Source organism: Perognathus longimembris, chromosome 18 (assembly GCF_023159225.1).
Source record: "Perognathus longimembris pacificus isolate PPM17 chromosome 18, ASM2315922v1, whole genome shotgun sequence".
In the NCBI taxonomy this organism is placed as follows: domain Eukaryota; kingdom Metazoa; phylum Chordata; class Mammalia; order Rodentia; family Heteromyidae; genus Perognathus; species Perognathus longimembris.
Window position 1 is genome coordinate 19,040,932 of NC_063178.1, and position 18,414 is coordinate 19,059,345.

The 18,414-nt window shown below is 40.4% G+C and overlaps 1 protein-coding gene across 1 annotated transcript in view; it reads right to left on the reverse strand.

Moving 5' to 3' along the window:
• The window catches only part of Prkdc (protein kinase, DNA-activated, catalytic subunit), a 126,199-nt gene that overhangs the window by 49,191 nt on the left and 58,594 nt on the right, over positions 1-18,414 (reverse strand). The window contains exons 38-50 of the mRNA XM_048367451.1: positions 18,093-18,197; positions 16,676-16,843; positions 15,144-15,271; positions 11,854-12,061; positions 10,720-10,898; positions 9,288-9,456; positions 8,747-8,812; positions 7,617-7,689; positions 6,024-6,172; positions 5,125-5,259; positions 4,788-4,907; positions 3,347-3,490; positions 1,818-1,969 (exon numbers count right to left, since the gene is read on the reverse strand). Of these exons, the coding sequence (XP_048223408.1) occupies positions 1,818-1,969; positions 3,347-3,490; positions 4,788-4,907; positions 5,125-5,259; positions 6,024-6,172; positions 7,617-7,689; positions 8,747-8,812; positions 9,288-9,456; positions 10,720-10,898; positions 11,854-12,061; positions 15,144-15,271; positions 16,676-16,843; positions 18,093-18,197 (1,796 nt within the window). The remainder of the gene's footprint in view (positions 1-1,817; positions 1,970-3,346; positions 3,491-4,787; positions 4,908-5,124; positions 5,260-6,023; positions 6,173-7,616; positions 7,690-8,746; positions 8,813-9,287; positions 9,457-10,719; positions 10,899-11,853; positions 12,062-15,143; positions 15,272-16,675; positions 16,844-18,092; positions 18,198-18,414) is intronic.

Genomic DNA, 18,414 nt, shown 5'->3' on the forward strand with positions numbered 1-18,414 from the left:
GGATATAATGCAATTTCTAAAGCTAATTTGCAGCTAAAAAGTATGAGAAGCATGCCTTTTCCCACCTCTAAGACACGTTCTTTTTTCTTTAAATTGAGATTAAGTAACTAGAGTTCCACTGTATACAGGTACCACCACAGTGTTTGGATCCGTTCCTCTGTAGTGAGGCATCTGGGTTATTTCCAAATCTTGGCTATTGCAAACGTGAAGCAATGAGTATGGAGGTGCAGGAGTCCTTGTCATATCCTGATTCCTATGGCTCTGAGCAGGTAACTAGGAGTTGTATGGCTGAGTTGTAGGGTATGTCTACGCTGTTTTCCGAGGAACCTCCAGACTGCTCTCCAGAGTGGTTGTTCTAGTTTGCATTCCCACCAGCAGGGCAGTAGGGCTCCTCTTTCTCCTCCTCCTTGCCAGCATTTGTTGTTGTCTGAGTTCAGAATATAGGCCATTCTGACTGGGTATGGTGGTATCTCAGGGTTGTTTTTATTGGCATTTCCTTCACGGCCAGGGATGGTGAGCATTTCCTCATGTGTATCTTTGCCATTTTTACTACTTCTTCTGAGAAGTCTCTCTTTAGCTCCCTCGCCCATTTGGTGATTGGTTTATTAGATTTCTTGAGCTCCCTATATATGATGGATACTAGGCCTTTGTCATTTGCATTGCTGGTAAATATCTTTTTTGGTTGGCTGTCTTTCTAGTTTAGTAGCTATGTATTTAACTGTGCAGAAACCTTTTATTTTAATACAGTCCCATTTGTTGAGTCACTCTCCAAACTGTTGTACCCCTGGGACTCTGTTCAGGAAGTTCCTGTCTGTGCCTGTATGCTCTAGTGTCTCTTCTACTCTATCCTGCAGTAGTTTTCAGTTTTAGTTCGGATGTTGATGTCTTTAATCCATTTTGAGTTAATATTAGTGCATGGTGACAGGCTGGGATCTACTTTGAGTTTTCTGCATGTGGCTGTCCAGTTCTCCCAGCACCAATAGTTGAAAAAGCTGTTTTTTCCACTGTATGTCTTTGGCTCCTTTGCCAAAATCAGCTGACTTTAAGCACGTGGTTTTATTTCTGGGTCTTCTAATCTATTCCACTGAAAAAACACGTTCTTATATCCTCCCCTTGTCCATGTAGTTTATTCTAGTTTTGTAACATCAGTAGTTTTATATTTCTTATATCCTAGAAATTTAAATGCCCAAAGTCCTAATAGTCAACATGAAATCCTGTTTGTAAGTTTTTGCTTACATTAGGCTGTGCTACAAGTAATCAAACAAAAAAGTCCTACAGGTCACTCCTGGAATGAGGCAATACAGGGCAGATTGCGCAAGGCATGGAGGCAAAGCCAGGCCTGAGCCAAACCAAAACAGGGACCATAAGAGGCACTGTCTGCAGCTATGGACAAATTCTGGAGGGTGTGAGTTTATGGGTAGCAAAATATTTCGTATAAGTGGGCTCTACTTCAAATTACATTCCACATCCCATATAGTTACATATTATTACCATCACTATTTACAGTATTTTCTGTTATTGTTATTGTTGGTTATGGGGCTAGAACTCTGAGCCTGGGCGCTGTCCTTGAGCTCTTCAGCTCAAGGCTAGCTAGTTCTTTACCATTTAAGCCATTGTGCCACTTCCTGTTTTCTGGTAGTTAATAGGAGATAAGAGTCTCACGGGCTTTCCTGCCTGGGCTGGCTTTGAACTGTGATCCTCATATCTCAGCCTCCTGAGTAGCTAGGATTACAGGCGTGAGCCACTGGCACCTAGCTTATTTACAGCATTTTATCATCAACTTCCAAATAATATTGCAGAAACCAGAAAATGAATACCTGTAAGGAATTGAGAGACAATCTTTCCAGCATTCAACAACAGTTTTTATAATTTCAAGGTTGTGTCTAAACACAGCTCTTTTTGAATGAAATACATGTTGCATCAGGAAATGAAGCAATCGATTTGCTAATATTTCATTTTTGGGGACCCCCTGAAACAGAGAGATTCTGTATTAATATACAGCATTCAATTACAGAAAAAGCAAGTCTTAATCCGAAAGTCCCCCCCCCTTTTTTTTGTCATTTGTAGGGCTTTGAACTCAGGGCTGGGGCGCTGTCCCTGAGCTTTTTTGCTCAAGGCTAGCACTCTACCACTTTGAGCGACAGCACCACTTCTGGTTCTCTGGTGATTAACTAGAGTTAAGAGTCTCACAAACTTTCCTGCCCAGGCTGACTTTGAACCCTCAGATCTCAGCCTCCTGAATAGGTAGGATGACAGGGGTGAGCCACCGGCACCTGGCTGCCAAAGTCCCATTCATTCAAAAACGAAACCAAACCTGCAAGACGTGGATGCAATCAGGATCTCAGGCCTTGGCTGCCGTATTCTTCGTATAGCTACCCAGAGCCAGTAATTATAAATTATAGGTCCTTTTTTCCTGAGGCCCAGGACAGAGGCCTCTGATGAGACCTCCTGCCATGAGGGGCAGGAGTGGTAAGCAGGAAGACTTTTTCCACCGTTACCCAGTGCTCCTTCTCTCCTGCATCCTCCCTGTCCCCCATCTATTTCTAAGTCCATGAAATTACACGAGTCTTCTTTGGGGCTCTTCCACAGAATTCAGCTGCCTGAGCCCGAAACAGCCTCTGCTGTTCCAGACATTTTTTTTTTATTTTTTTTTGGCCAGTCCTGGGCTTTGGACTCAGGGCCTGGGCACTGTGCCTGGCTTGTTTTTGCTCAAGGCTAGCACTCTGCCACTTGAGCCACAGCGCCACTTCTGGCCATTTTCATGTGGTGCTGGGGAATTGAACCTAGGACCTCCTGTATACGAGGCCACTAGGCCATATCCCCAGCCCCTTTTTTTTTAAACTCAAGGCTAACACCGTATCACTTCAGTCACAGTGCCACTTCTGGCTTTTTCCGTGTGTGTGGTGCTGAGGAATTAAATCCAGGCTTCATGCATGCTAGGCAAGCGCTCTACCACTGAGCCATGTTCCCAGCCCTTGTCCCAGAGATTTTGATTCATGCTAGCACACTGACCACTGACGTGACTGAGACTGAAGGCAGCCCAGGCACTATCTTTCATGATTGTGTTGTTCCACAAGTGTATGTCACCTCTACCCTTACCTGCTTAGCTTAATTCCTGACATCTACATCTGTCACCTCAATGGTTCCCAAGTAAAACTAACCACACTCGCAATTTTTTCATGGCAAAATCCTTGAATTAATCTTCTCATCAAGTCCATGTAATTTTCAAGTCCACGACTGCCCCCTCTCGCCTCCCGGAAAGTGTCAATGGTCCACCATCCAATCTCTTAGGTATCATCAGCAAAGGAATAATAATATGACTACACAGAGATATATTGTTCCTTACTGTAGGAGTAGCCAAGCTTGTCCATGAGAGAACAGTAGCTACTATCTCAACCACCATGTAGTGAATTCCTTCTCCGCCATTGTTTTCAGAAACAGCTAACTGTAGTAAGGGGCTAAGCCAGTGCTTTGCATAAGGGCGAAAGACCTAAAAGAGATTTCAGTATTGAAGAATCAAATGATTAATTCAGAAACGTATCCTCCATCAGTTAAAATTCCACTGCAACCTGAATTGAAAACAGATGCAGAATTATAAAACACAGCATTTACCTTGCTTAATCAGAATGTATTTGCACTGACTTTCCTCTTCATGGAATCCTCAAACAAGTCAATGATAATTACTAACGACGCTTACAGCTACTGTTACCATGGGACAGAAGCCTGATGAGCTGGAAATTCAATGAGGCTCAGGAAGGCAGGCCTTGCTGCAAACAAGGCTGAATGTTCCCGGTGGGCAAGAATCTGCACAGCATCCGGGACCTTCTAAGACTCAACGACTGAGCCAGGCACAATGGAGGGCGCTGGGCAGCCTGGCCAGCTCACCCCGCTCGCGCCTGCCTTGCACGCAGAGCATGTCCTCATGGTCCATGTGGCCACTGCAGACATGGTAGCTCTCGCAGGGCCCTCCTTTTTTTAGGGAGCTCGGGGTGTGAAGGGTGCTGAGAGTGGAGCTGGAGCTCAGGGCTCTGTGCTCTTGCTTGGCTTTTTCACCCAAGGTGGGTTCAGCTTGGGAAAATGGCTCCGCTTTCAGGGGGTTTGGGCGGGTTAGTTGGAAATAGGAATCTCTGGGATTTGTAGGCATTTGCCCAGGCTGGCTCTGAGGCACAATTCTCAGATCTCAGCCTCCTAAGTCGGGAGGATTGCAGGTGCGAGCCGCTAGCACCTAGCCAGCTCTCAGGGCCCAATTCTCCTTACAGAAGAACGGTACATTCAACCCTGCTAAGCTCAAGATCATTTCCAAAATATCCTTCAGTCTCATTTTGTGGAATGTGTTCCATTAATGCTCATTATGTGTGTACACAAACTAATAAATTCAGCAGGCACAGAAGGAAGTCAGCTATTTTTATAAAGTTAATAGGAACATCTTCACTCATTCTGCTAATCTAAACAAGGTTGAAAGCCTTAAGAAAGTACATGTACCTTTACTTTGTACATAGTTCATCTTTAACTCAGTACAAGTTAGTTAACATGTTTGCTAAAAGAACGTTGAAAAATCAGATCCAGGGTCATGGTTCAAGAAGTAGAGTACTGTAACCCAAGTATAAGATTCTGAATTCAAACCCCAGTACTGCCAAAAAAAAGTTGAAGTAGTTCATTCTGTCATGGTTGGGTAATTGATTGCAAAAACAATAATATCATGCTCTATTCCTTTAAAGCTTCTTTTGTTGTGCTATTTAAGTAGATGCACGAATATACAAAGAACTGTTAAAGAAATAAGAAATTACCTCTTCTGCATTAATAACAAGCTTGGCTAAGAAGAGACGAATATTTAATGGTACTGATGAATTTCCTAGTTTGTCATGAAGAAATTTCATCCAGGGAGGAAAATCTTTTGACACTGAGTCCTGAAATACACAGAATTACTTTAAAATGTAGGAAAAAAGACCTCACATTTTAATATAAGAAAACAATGAGAAAGGAAGATATAAACATTAAAAAAAACAAACAGGTTTATTTGATATACATTGTGATTTAGATTTCCACATAAAATGTTAATCCTCAATAAGTCAACAGATAATATAAACACAATATAAAATCAGTGGGGAAAAAAGAAACACCCACCTCTTCTCCTTTGGGGGTCAGATTTCTCTTTATGTGTTTAATCAGCGCTGTCATAGATGCCATACATTCATGCTGATTGAGCTCATCCATTTCTAACTCCAAAACGTCACCTTGGATCTTGGGGTCTTGTTGTTCCTGTGAAGGGAAAAATCCAGTAAAACAGAATACACCTCAAATATAAGTGGACCAGAAATGGAAATAATATCAAGTACATGTTCCTAGTGGGCCAAAATCTGCAAGCATCCAGGACCTTCTAATGACTCAACAATTGAGCCAGACACAACGGAAGGCGCTGGGCAGCCTGGCCGGCTCACCCAGCTCTCGAGTGCCGTGTGTGTGACACACACACACACACACACACACACTCCTGGGACTTGAACTCAAGGCCTGGAGCCATCCTTGAGCTTTTTTTCCCCTCAAGTCTAGAGCTCTAACATTAGAGTCACACCTCCACTTCTGGTTTTGACGGCTAATTATAAGAGTTTCATAGACGTTCCTGCCTGGGCTGGCTTCGGATCTCAGCCTCCTGAGTAGTTGGGATCACAGGTGTGAGCCACTGCTAGCACCTGGCTGTCCTATGTTTTCTTAATAACTGAATAGTGAACAGGACCTCTATTTTCTTTATACTCCAGGCATGCATTTTCTCCAGATCCCATATGGCCAGTCACTCTCTGGGGTAGCACTTCAGGTCAGAGCATCCCTCTACCTGGACTCTGATCTCACAATTTGCTTCCTGTGCTGATGAAATCAGATTGCAAAGTTTACCAGATCAAATGTTAACAATTCTTACAAAAATCTTCCAATTAACACTACTCTCCAAAGACAAACATGAAAAACTGGCATCTACTAGTATAGCTACGACTTTTACAAACTTGATTTAATACATGAAATGTGATTACTCGTGTTCGAAAATGACGGATGGAAGATTTAGGGTCTTGGGAGCTGTACGAATAGCTCTGGACTCCAGTTGAGAAATCAAATTGACTCATTTCCTCACTGAGGCTACTGTCTGCCATATATGACAAAGAAGACATATAATGGGGACCATCTGCAAAAGAAGAAAACACACGGGTTCAGAAATAGTAAGAAATCTATTTCTCTCAGCTCAAATGATATTAAAATTAAATGACACTTTTAGATAATAAGGCTTTTATTCATCCCTGCAACCCTCCAACCACTGAAGAGAAAAACAAAAAGGAACTGAGGATAAAACTACCTGTCTTCTGTCATTATGAAGCACTCTCTTCCAGTTTAATTATGAAGAAATTAAACTAGATTCAATTTTCAGTAGAATGAATCTAAATGTAAATTTGGATGATGAAGCCAGACATAAAAGACATACCTGAAATCCCAGCACTCAAAAGTTTAAGCTTAGCAAGACTGCAACTTTTCAGGATAGTCTGGGTGACAAGGAGATAGTCTAGCCAATAAAAGCAAGCTGCCAATGGTTAACTCTTGTAATGTAGCAACACTGGAAGCTAAAATCTGAGGACTGCAGATCACAGTTCAAAGCCAGCTTGGACAGAAAAGTCCTAGACTCTATTTCCAATTAACCACACACACACAAAAATGCAGAAGTAGAAGTGGTGCTCAAGCAGTAGAATGCCAGCTGTGAGTGGAAAACTGCCCAGTCCTGAGTTTAAGCCCCAGTATTGGCATGTGCGGGCGTGTGTGCGCGTGCACGTATACACACACACACACACCTACATAACTTATGCAGAAAAATAAAGGAGAAACATCGTTTAGCGGTAAAGTGCTTGCCTCCTATACATGAAGCCCTGGGTTCGATTCCTCAGCACCACATATATAGAAAAGACCAGAAGTAGTAGCACTATGGCTCAAGTGGTAGAACACTAGCCTTGAGCAAAAAGAAGCCAGGGACAGTGCTCAGGCCCTGAGTTCAAGGCCCAGGACTGGCCAAAAAAAAATAGCTCAACAACTAACAACAACAGAAATTACAACAGTGAGTAGATGTAAGGAGAGAGGGTTAACTTTAAGCAGGGAGAGTTTCCTTCACAGGCTGGCTTCAAATGAACTGTGCTGAGGAAGCTGACATCCAGAATGGACAGACAATACAAGTGCCCAAGGCCAACACCAACCCTGAACCCTTGAGGCCCGGGGGAAGCGGGCGGAGGGAGAGGGCGGCAGGGGCAGCCCCACGGCAGCTCCAACGCTTGAAACTAACAAGTCTGCAAGAGGGGAAGGTTAGGAAGACTTCCATTCTGTCCTGTAGCTCCCTGAATGTGTACACATAAAATACCAACATAACCCACACACAAACGCTAAACCAGACTCGCCTCAGACAGCACTCCAAAGAGAACTTATTAGTTAAATTTAGCTAATTATCTTTCCTTCAAATTTTAATTCCAGCAGTCGCTTGAAAACAATATACTTTTAAAAAGTCAATTTCAGTGTTTTGGAGTGTTTAAATGTATCCTGCTTACGTAAATACAAATGTTAGACATTTTCTAATCATTTTTTAAATGTCCTACCTGAGCCTCCGCTTGCTGCCTCCCTGGCTTCTTTCCAAATTTCAAAATACTTTTTCTTTCTCTCCATTGGGACCTATTTTTAAAAATAGCACCGTTTAAAATATTTCAGTCACATTTTTTATTTTTATAGCAATCTAGCCGAAAAAAAAAGAGTTGTTATTATCAATCAAACCCAAGGTCTCATGCATGCTAGGTAAATGTACTACCTCTGAGCTACATCCCCAATTTACTAATTTTGAAATAAACAGTTTACCAAATTTAAAAGCATTCATTAAAAAACTATGTAGGTGTGTGTGTGTGTGTGTCCTTATCCTAATAGAAAACCTTTCCGACAAACTCCCATAGAACCCAACAGAAGTACTCGGCTTTAGTGTAACTTACTGAACGTACTGTGTGCTTAGCTTTTGCAGTCACAGACCTCCATTCCTCAATTACCAAAGTTTTTATTTGACCTTTGAGTGTCCATTTCCTCAATTACATAGCTATGATATATGCATCATATCCTTGCTATATGTTACATCTACCTTTTAGTGTATAAATAACATACTACAAGTATTTATATCCTTACATAAGTAGGTACTATTTGACTTTAGGGGGGCTTTCAACAAATACCTTGTAAAAAATAACCTTATTCTTGCTCCCAAAGGGCAGCAGCAGTAATTCACATCCACTGAAGAAGAACTGAGACGGCTGAAGCCAACAGCTGGGCAGGGAAGATCCAGTCCACACTGTGTGAGGCTGGTGTAATACCCATCTTCCCATGTCACATGAGACCTAAAGGCAGGAGCCACCCCCTTCTAGTCAAATGCTATGGCTGGCACCCAAGGTGAGCTAGGCTAATGCCTCATCGCCTATCCTATGTGCTGGACAACTCTCCAGATATTCCCATTACTTCTCCATCATCCTGTCAGGTCAGACAGGCAGGGCCACACAGCCACAAGTCCTATCCATAGGAAACAGAATTTCTGGATAATTGCACTGCAGTTGCTTAGGATGATACCTCAATAAAAGTGCCCATTTTTGTGTACTTGGAAGCAAACTTTACTAGTTAAAGTCGTTCATTCTATATGTCCCCTATGAATAGTTGGTAAGCTTTTTAACTTAAAAACAAAATTAATAATTTCACTCACCTCAACTTCAATAGGAAATGTATAGCAGCGCTTCAAGTCCAACAGATTTTCAAAAATAAGCAAGTTCTAGAAATCAAAAAATAATCACACATAAATGTGTAAACTGGCAGAGATCCTTATTATTATTATTTTTTTGGCCAGTCCTGGGCCTTGGACTCAGGGCCTGAGCACCGTCCCTGGCTTCTTCCCGCTCAAGGCCAGCACTCCGCCACCTGAGCCACAGCGCCCCTTCTGGCTATTTTCCATATATGTGGTGCTGGGGAATCGAACCAAGAGCTTCATGTGTAGGAGCTCTCTCTACCACTAGGCCATATTCCCAGACCCCAGAGATCCTTATTACCAATCATATTACAGAGTTATTTTTCATATCAGATCACTGAAAAGCACTTCATATTTAAAATGCATCTATCCAAAGCTAAAAACTTTAAAGTTTTTATAAACTTCATCAGAAGGCAGAAGTTATGATATAAAATTAATTGATAAAATCTAACTTTTAAAATCTGGCAATGGCAACCGCAGTGAAAACCTACGGAGAGGCTACCTTTTCTGGTTTTTCAGTGAACAGAAAACCGTGGTAAAATTTCAATTCATTGAAGACACAGCAGATAACAGAAATGGCGCAGTTGTACGCAGCACAATGGTAAAGCCTTCTCCTCTCCAGCAACTGGCTCTCTCCTGCCATGTTCTCTGTAAATGCATCATGGCACAACCTGAAAAGCAGATTCAGGTATTCAGTGGGGGAAAATGAGGGAAGGGAACACTATTCAAAAAGAAATGTACTCATTACCGGACATGTAACTGTAACCCCTCTGTACATCACCTTTACAACAAAATTTAAATTTGTTGAATTCATTAATGAATTCACTCAACTTGGAAGTCGAAGTTGGAGCCTAACAACACCAGAAAACAAAATTTAACTCATTTCAGTCTTTTAGCATCAGTTTGGCTTTTAATGCCTAGACACAGCAATGGGCATTAAGAAGATAAAGATTGGAAGGCCCCGAGTTCGGTCCTCAGCCCTGCAAAAAAAAAAAAAGGACGAAAGACAGGATGAAAGGATGAGAGAGAGAGGAAGAAAGAGAGAGAGAGGAAGAAAGGATAAAAGAAAAAAGAAAGGAAGGAAGAAAGGAAGGGAGGGAGGGAGGAGGAAGGGAGGGAGGGAGGGAGGAAGGAAGGGGAAGGAAGGAAGGAAAGAAGGAAGGAAGGAAGGAAGGAAGGAAGGAAGGAAGGAAGGAAGGAAGGAAGGAAGGAAGGAAGGAAGGAAATAAAGATGAGCTGAGAATCAGTGGTTCACACCTGTAATCCCAGCTACCCGGGATCACAACTGAAGCCAGTCCTGACAGGGAAGTTTGTGAGACTCTTGTCTCCAATTAAGCAGCAAAAAGGTTGGCTATAAAGCTGTGGCTCAAGTGGTGCAGAGATACCCTCCAGTTCAAAAGCTCTGGAAAAGCACCCAGGCCCTCAGTTCAACCCTGGGACTGTCCCGCCCAGTCCCCCCTCCCCCTCCCCAGAATAAAGACTATAAACAGGTGTCACCATTTCTCAGCACAGGCCATATATGTGGATCTCAACACAACTATGTGTCAAGTGAAATAGGTACAAATACAGAGATCAGGATGTAAGGAGGAGGGACGGAAGCCCAGCTAACAAAACTTAAAAAAACAAACCAGATCCTTTAACATACCAAATGCTCTACAATTTTTCTACAGAGTATTCTAAGGTTTTGTTCTATTTTTCCCAGTAATAGATTGAAATTCATTCTTTACAAAAGATGAGTATAGCATAAAACATCTGCTATCCAATAACACACAAAAGCTGATCTAAATAATTTGTAGGGTTTTTGTTTTTATGCTGTGAAAACGAAAAGGTAAACATTTAAGTGGAACTTTCATTTGTACTATATACTCACACAAAAGCATATGCAACAAAATACGAATACATCAAACAGGATCCAAAATTGAGAAAATTCTTACTTAATAAGTTTCTTTGTAAGTTCACTTCCTTCTGTAGTACTGGAGCCATGGAAAGCTTGATTAATTATAGATTCCTTAGAGTGAACATCATCTTTTGGAAGACGAGAATACATCACATCTATTATCTTATAATAGCCCATCTTCTTGGTGATTTGAGTGTCAAATGTAAATTCATTTAGCTTAGAAAAAGCAACAAGTAATTATCTTTGGTTTTATCAAATATGAAAAATACCTTGTTCAAAATATCAAATTTAATACTTAATGCCCCTTACACAGAAAATTAGCTTAACAAACATGCTAAATGACTTCAGTAAGAGATTGCCCTGTTATTTCCATTACGGATATAAGACTGAGGTAAAACACAAAATATCACACAATGTCTAAACAGTGAACCTAGGATATACAATATTTACACAGTCTTATAGAAGGCATGTTTAGAATCAGCAAAAAATCTAGCATACTGCAATTTCAACTTCCCAACTGCTTTGAAGTTTACTTTATGTGCCTTCTGAAATCTATGTTATCTCTAAAAGTAACTCGTGAGAATCAATGATGTCTCCATAAAACTATCCAAAAGATGTCCTCGTTCCTGGACTCTGTGATGTTAACTTCCTTGTATACTAATAAAAAAAAAACACCAAAAAAAAAACCACTCTGGGACCTGTTTTAAGTTAAAGACTCATAGATGAGGAGGTTAACTGTGGATGGTTTGGATGGGCCCTAAACGAAGCCACATGCAAACTTGGGAGAGAATAGGAGGGAGATGAGACAGACAGGAAAAGCTAAGGTAACAAGAAGGCAGAGACTGAAGTGACATCGGCACAGGCTCAAGAATGCCAAAGCCATTTGAGGCTGTAAGAGACAAGCAAAGGCTCTTCCGAAACGGCCTCCCCAAGAAGTGTGGCCTACCAAAACTCTAAGTGACCCAGTGGAACTCACTTTGAATTTCTGGCCCAGAACTGTGAGCAAATCCATTTTTGAGATTCTAAGGCATCACACTAGCAAATGATAGAGCAGGCACAGTGAACCGAGTGAAGTGCAGATTGCTAGCTCAGAGGGAACACTCCTTGATGAGCACACAGCAGTCTCTAATGACCCCACATTCTCATTACAGTTTAATATAACATAGAATACCTTTGTAAACCTGGAATTCAACACATCAATGGCATCCACAACAATTTTACTAAAGAATTCTCTCAGGGTGTCCAGACTGCAGTGCCACAACAGGGTAAGGAGACAACGATCTACAAATGCTTGGCGCATGACATTTGAAAGTAGGTCATCCTTCCGGAACATTCTATACACACTTTCCAGAAGGCCTAATTGCATGACACCAGAACTCCTAAGAAACAGATATAATAATATGGTCATTCGTGCTTTGAATAAATATTTTAGCTCAAGTGGTAGAGAGTCAGTCTGTCTAACAAGTATAAGACCTGAATTCAAATCCCACTACAACCAGAAAACAAAAAAAACAACTTCCAGTTTATTGCTTCTCAATTTTTTGTGTAAGATCCAGTAAACAAATATTTTAGAAATGCGTACTTATATATGAATTGAAAAAATAAGTAGCTGTTATCTAAATAGATATTAGAGTTAAATATATAAGAAACCCAAGAAGTACAAGTGCATTATGTTGTTTCATTAATTCCCAGAAATCTATTCCCTACCCCTATCCCTGGTCCTGGGACTTGAACTCAGGGTCTGGGCACTGTTTCTGAGCTTCTTTTGCTCAAGGCTAGCACTCTACTACGTAAGCCTGGGCTGGCTTCAAACCATGATCCTCAGACCTCAGCCTCCTGAGTAGACAGGATTACATGCATGAGCCACCCGCACCCAGCAAAAAAATCTATTTTTTAAAAAGTTAAGCATTAGGGTCGCAGTCTCTCTCTCTCTCTCTCTCTCTCTCTCTCTCTCTCTCTCTCTCTCTCTCTTCGAGAGCACTCACACCATGTTGGTGTAGGCCCCTACCCTTCCATTTGTCTGTCTACTTGCTTACTTAATAAAGCTCCAAGTTTTCTTGCAGAAAAAAAAGTTAAGCGTTAGGAAGAATGATCTTTTCCATTATTCTCAAATCTATTCTTGCTTAAAGAACATTTGGAAAAGCTTTTGAAGAGTTCCAAGCCTAGAGACAATCACATTTCAAGGATTTGAAACTCAACTAGTCTCTCCCTACTAAAGAACATCATTCCGCAGGAGGCATAACTTAGCAGCAGAGCAACTGCCTAGTAAGTGCAAGAATCTGAATTCAAACCCCACTGCCACCAAAGATAAACAACAACAAAAATCATTGCGATTGTCTACTCTGAAATCTACTCTTTCACCTAGCCCTGCCTCACCTGAGAAAATAAAACATTCAAATGACCAACTAACTCTAAGATTTCTGTCAATAAATCTATAAATTAAGAGTATTTCCAGGCCTGGTTGCCCATACCCATATAATTCAGCATGGGACTTTCAGCCTGGTCCTCAACTACAGAAGGAAAACATTCATTTTCGCTCTGAAATCTTTCTTTACTATGTAATAAAAAAACAACAACCTGTTGGCTTTGTCATCAATGAGTATTAGGTTTTGTTTAACATGAAAACGTAGCAATGGGACTCACTGGACACTGTGTTGCAAATGAACTATACAACTTGTAGGTGGGGGTAGGAGGGGAAACCTGGGAGAGAATGAGGGAAGGGGTGACACTGTCCAGAAAGAAATGTACTCCTTACCTGACCCATACAACTACAACCCCCTCTGTACATTGCCTTTATGATAACAATTAAAATTTTTAAAGGATTTATTAAAATATACTTCATTTTCTTCCTTTTTTGTAAGTGGTACTGGGGTATGAACTCAAGGCACTGTGTTTGCTAGGCAACCACTCCATCTGCCACGTGAGTCCTATCTCCCACCCCTAGTTCTTTATTCAGCCAATATGCTCTAAAACACTGAGTTCTAGCTAAAGCAGCTGTGCATCCCTAGGATAAATACCAATTGTGTGTATGTGCGTACAATGGCTTCAACTCAGAGCCGAGGCTCTGTCCATAGCTTTTTCATTTTGACTGTTTGCTGATAATTAGAGGTGAGAATCTCATGGAGTTTCCTGCCCAAACTGCCTTTTACCCACGATCCTCAGATTTCAGCATCCTGAGTAGACAGGATTACTGGCATGAACCACAGCCCCCTGGCTTAGCACATAATCTTTTTTTACATATACTGGATATGGCTTGTTAATGTATTTCTAGAGTTTTGCAAATGTAGACTCGTGAGGGATATTGGTCTATTTTTCTTGTGCTATATTTCTGGCTTTGAAGCTAAAAGTTCCTCAGTAGAAAATATTATTTTTTGTATTTTTGTTTTTGGCATTACTAGGTTTGACCTCTGAAACTACTATTGAGCCACACCACTAGCCTTTTATGCTTTTAGTTATTTTTATATAGGGTCTTATGCTTTTGCTAGGACAGACTTCAGATCTCAGTCCTCCTATCTCTGCCTCCTGTATAGCTAAGAACACAGGTGTGCACCACTACCCTAGGCTTGCTCATTGAGAAAGGGTCCTGTGACATCTTTTTGTCTGGGATGTCTTCAAACTGGGATCCTATCTCCAAGAAGCAGGGATGACAGGCCTGAGCCACTATGCCTGGACAGGAAACAGCATTATTAAAAGAGATGGAGAAAAAAATTTGAGGTGAAATAACAAGGCACCAGACATGTTTTGTTTTTTTTTGGCCAGTCCTAGGGCTTGGACTCAGGGCCTGAGCACTGTCCCTGGCTTCTTTTTGCTCAAGGCTAGCACTCTGCCACTTGAGTCACAGCGCCACTTCTGGCCATTTTCTATATATGTGGTGCTGGGGAATTGAACCCAGGGCCTCATGTGTAAGGGGCAAGCACTCTTGCCACTAGGCCATATCCCCAGCCCAGCCAGACATGTTTTAAAACTCAACAACCACAGGAAAAAAAATGAGGGGAACAAAGCCGGAAAAATGCTAATTTGGGGGACTGGGAATGTGGCTTAGTGGTAGAGTGCTTGCCTAGCATGCATAAAGCCCTGGGTTCAATTCCTCATACCACATAAATTTAAAAAAAGCCAGAAATGGTGCTGTAGTTTAAGTGGTAGAGTGCTAGCCTTGAGCAAAAGAAGCTCAGGAACAGTGCTCAGGCCCTGAGTCCAAGCCCCAGGACTAGCAAAAAATAAAAAAAAAATTAAAAATGTTAACTTTTTTCCCATTTCGAGTCTCATTTATACTCACATTTATCTTTAAGAATGTTTGAAAAGTTTCATAATGAAAATTTGTTTTAGAGAAAAATAACAAAGAAACAATACCAAGGGTTTGCTACAACTGCCGCTCAACTTTCCTTGGAAGAGACAAGGTAATCCTCCCCAGATCTAACCTGTGTCCCCTCTGACATCTGGGATTCCAAACTATACACTTACCTCCTGGCAATATTTTTGAAAGTGGTTTGAAATAATTCTTCCATGACATGTTGCTGTTCCCGACAAAGAATTTCTGTCATCAATTGTAACAATATCGGACTTCGAGATAATTCCAGTGCATCTAAAAACTGAAAAATTAAAAAGCATATCAATTATAAAATTTTTGGTCGATTTTGTTTTTAGTTGGCTTTCTTTTATTTTTTGGCAGGACTGGGGTTTCAAAAGGCCTTGCACTTGGTAAGACAGCGCTCTATACTAGACCATGCCCACAGCAGTTTGGTTTTAAACTGTTCTAGGGGCTGGGAATATGGCCTAGTGGTAGAGTGCTTACCTCGCATACATGAAGCCCTGGGTTCGATTCCTCAGCACCACATATATAGAAAAGGCCAGAAGTGGCACTGTGGCTCAAGTGGTAGAGTGCTGGCCTTAAGCAAAAGGAAGCCTTGAAGCATAAAGAAGCCAGGAACAGCGATCAGGCCCTGAGTTCAAGCCCCAGGACTGGCAAAAAAAATTCTCAGGAAGCTGGGATCTAAGGAACACAGTTTAATGCCAGTCCTGGCAGGGAAGTCTGAAACTCTTATCTCTAATTATCCAGAAAGAAGCTGGAAGTGGAGCTGTGGCTCAAGTAATAGAGTATCAGCCTGAGAGAGAAAGCTAAGGAACAGCACTCAGGCCCTGAGTTCAAAAGCCAGTACCAGCACGTGCACACGTACACACACACACAAAATATACAAATGCCCAACAAGTACATGAAAAAGGAAATGAAATCATATGTCAAAGAACTACTCATAACAGGTAAGAAACTGAAATAACCTAAGTGTCTATCAGCTGATACATGAATACATACATAATGAACTCCTCTTTAGCCTTATTTTATCATCTATGGTGACAAGGATGAAGTTGGAGATCATTCTGGAAAGTAAAGTAAGGCAGGCACAGAGACAAGAACGACACGATGTCACTCGTACGTAGTAGCACGTTAAACAGTCCATCTCACTGTAAGTTCAGAGAACTGGTTACCAGAAGCTGGGGAGCACGGGGATGGGGGAGGTCGGTCGATGAGTACTAAGTTACAACTGGATAGACGGGCGGAAGAGGTCTGGGGCTCTACTGCACAGTAAGGTAACTAGATAATACAGACTTATTGTACATCTATAAGACCTACAAGAAAGGATTTTCAAAGTTTTCACCAAGAAGTAGTCGTAACTATTTAAAGAAATAGATATATTTAGCTTGATTAAAATACTATACAATATATGCAAGTATCTAAACATTGTATGATATATAAATGTATGGTATATAATAATTGCATAATATATGGTATATATACAATATACATGATATATATGTATGACATATAGTAATATATGTGTGTATGATATAATATATAATTGTATGATATATAATATACAATGCATATAATTTTTGTTTCTGTGTACCAGTGAAAAATATACTTTAAAAGAAACTTTAAGTTTTAAGAAATACAGCAAAAGTCTATCTATATTTTAACTTTGATACATCTAAAAACTAACCTTTTTCATGCAGTCCACATAATTGTTGTACTTCAGAGTTCCTGGGGGAAATTCAGTCGACTTCATAGGGAAGCTGGAAACGATGAGCTGCTCGAGAATATGCTTCAGTTCTTCCAGACTGCTGCCAGTCGTGTTGGTGAAGAATGGAAGAAGAATTATAGCTTGACTCTGTGAGCAAAGAAAACAAGGGAAATCAGTAATTGTGGCTTACAGATCATGTGGAATAAATAAAATTACTATATTCTGAAGACTGTAAAGAAAGCATTAAATGACTTCATCACACATTCTACATTATACTAAAAACCGAGAATAATAAAAGGGTGACCCTGATCAAGATCCATTGCACTCATAAACTGACAGGTCAAATTAAAATCTCTTTGTACAACTACTTATAAATAATTAAAAGTAAAAATAAAAACCAGGTTAAAAGTAAAAAAACAACCTTAATGCAACTGTGTGTCTCAGCTTTGACGCTAGAGGTCAATGGACCGACTTAGGAAAATAATCACAGAGACATAGGACACTATACACTAACTCTGTATACATATATATTTTTTGCTCTACAAATAAAACCCTTATTAGAAATGGATGGCACATATTCTGTGAGGAAAGATAATATTCATTCAGATATTCATACTGAGCTTAAGAAGAACAAGGTGTTGATTCTGGTCTTCTTGAATGGCAAATAAATTCCAAGACATTCTCATACAGTAAAATGGAAAATTTCATCAATCAAGCAAACAGAAAGTTACAAAAAATTATCCCTCCTATCAAGTAAAAAAAAAAAAGGGGGGGGACATTTACTAAAATCTCAACTTAGAAAATTTAAATTAATATTATAATTATAATATTTACAAAAATTATTGGTTGAAAAAGCTTACCAAGCGATTTTGTATTACTTACAATAGAAACAGGATTGAATAATAGCTTATAATTAGTATAGCAAATCCAAAAGCAATTTAAATCACGTGTATGCAAAGATAAATGTAAGTTATTCTAAGAATGCTAAGTTCATGCTTGTACTCACGGCCACGTTAACCAGATAGATGCCACCTGGGTGGGGTGGCGACAGTTTCTGTGCAATCCTATCTTTGCATATTTAAAAATTTCCACACACAGGGTTGGGGATGCGGCTTAGTGGTAGAGTTGCTTGCCTAGCATGCATGAAGTCCTGGGTTCAACTCTTTAGTACTGTCTGTATACACAGAAAATGCCAGAAGCGGCGCTGTGGCTCAAGTGGCAGAGTGCTAGCCTTGAGCAAAAAGAAGCCAAGGACAGTGCTCAGGGCCCAGAGTTTAAGACCCAGGACTGGCAAAAAAAAAAATTCCACACACAAAAAACATGACCAAACAGTAACATAAAAATGTAAAAGTAAATGAGAATGTACTCTGGAAAAGAGTAGTTTAACATTGTTTACCTTTAAGTGTAGATCCAATTTCGAATCAGAAAGTATACTTGTGTATGTTGTAAAGACTTCAGGAAAGGAGCTGTGATTTGTATTAAAAGACACAGACGAATCAATCTAGAGGACAAATAAAAACATAACACTCTTTTTGTAGTAGGCCTCTATTCAGTGTTTACAATTTAGGAATAAATTGTGCATTTGTTCTAAGCCTTTGAATATTTTCTAAAATCTTGTTCTAAAATACTTTCATATTCAATATTAATTACTAATACAAATACTAGTACATGTAAAGATGCAATAGAAAGGATAAAATGATCATGATAGGTAAGTATAA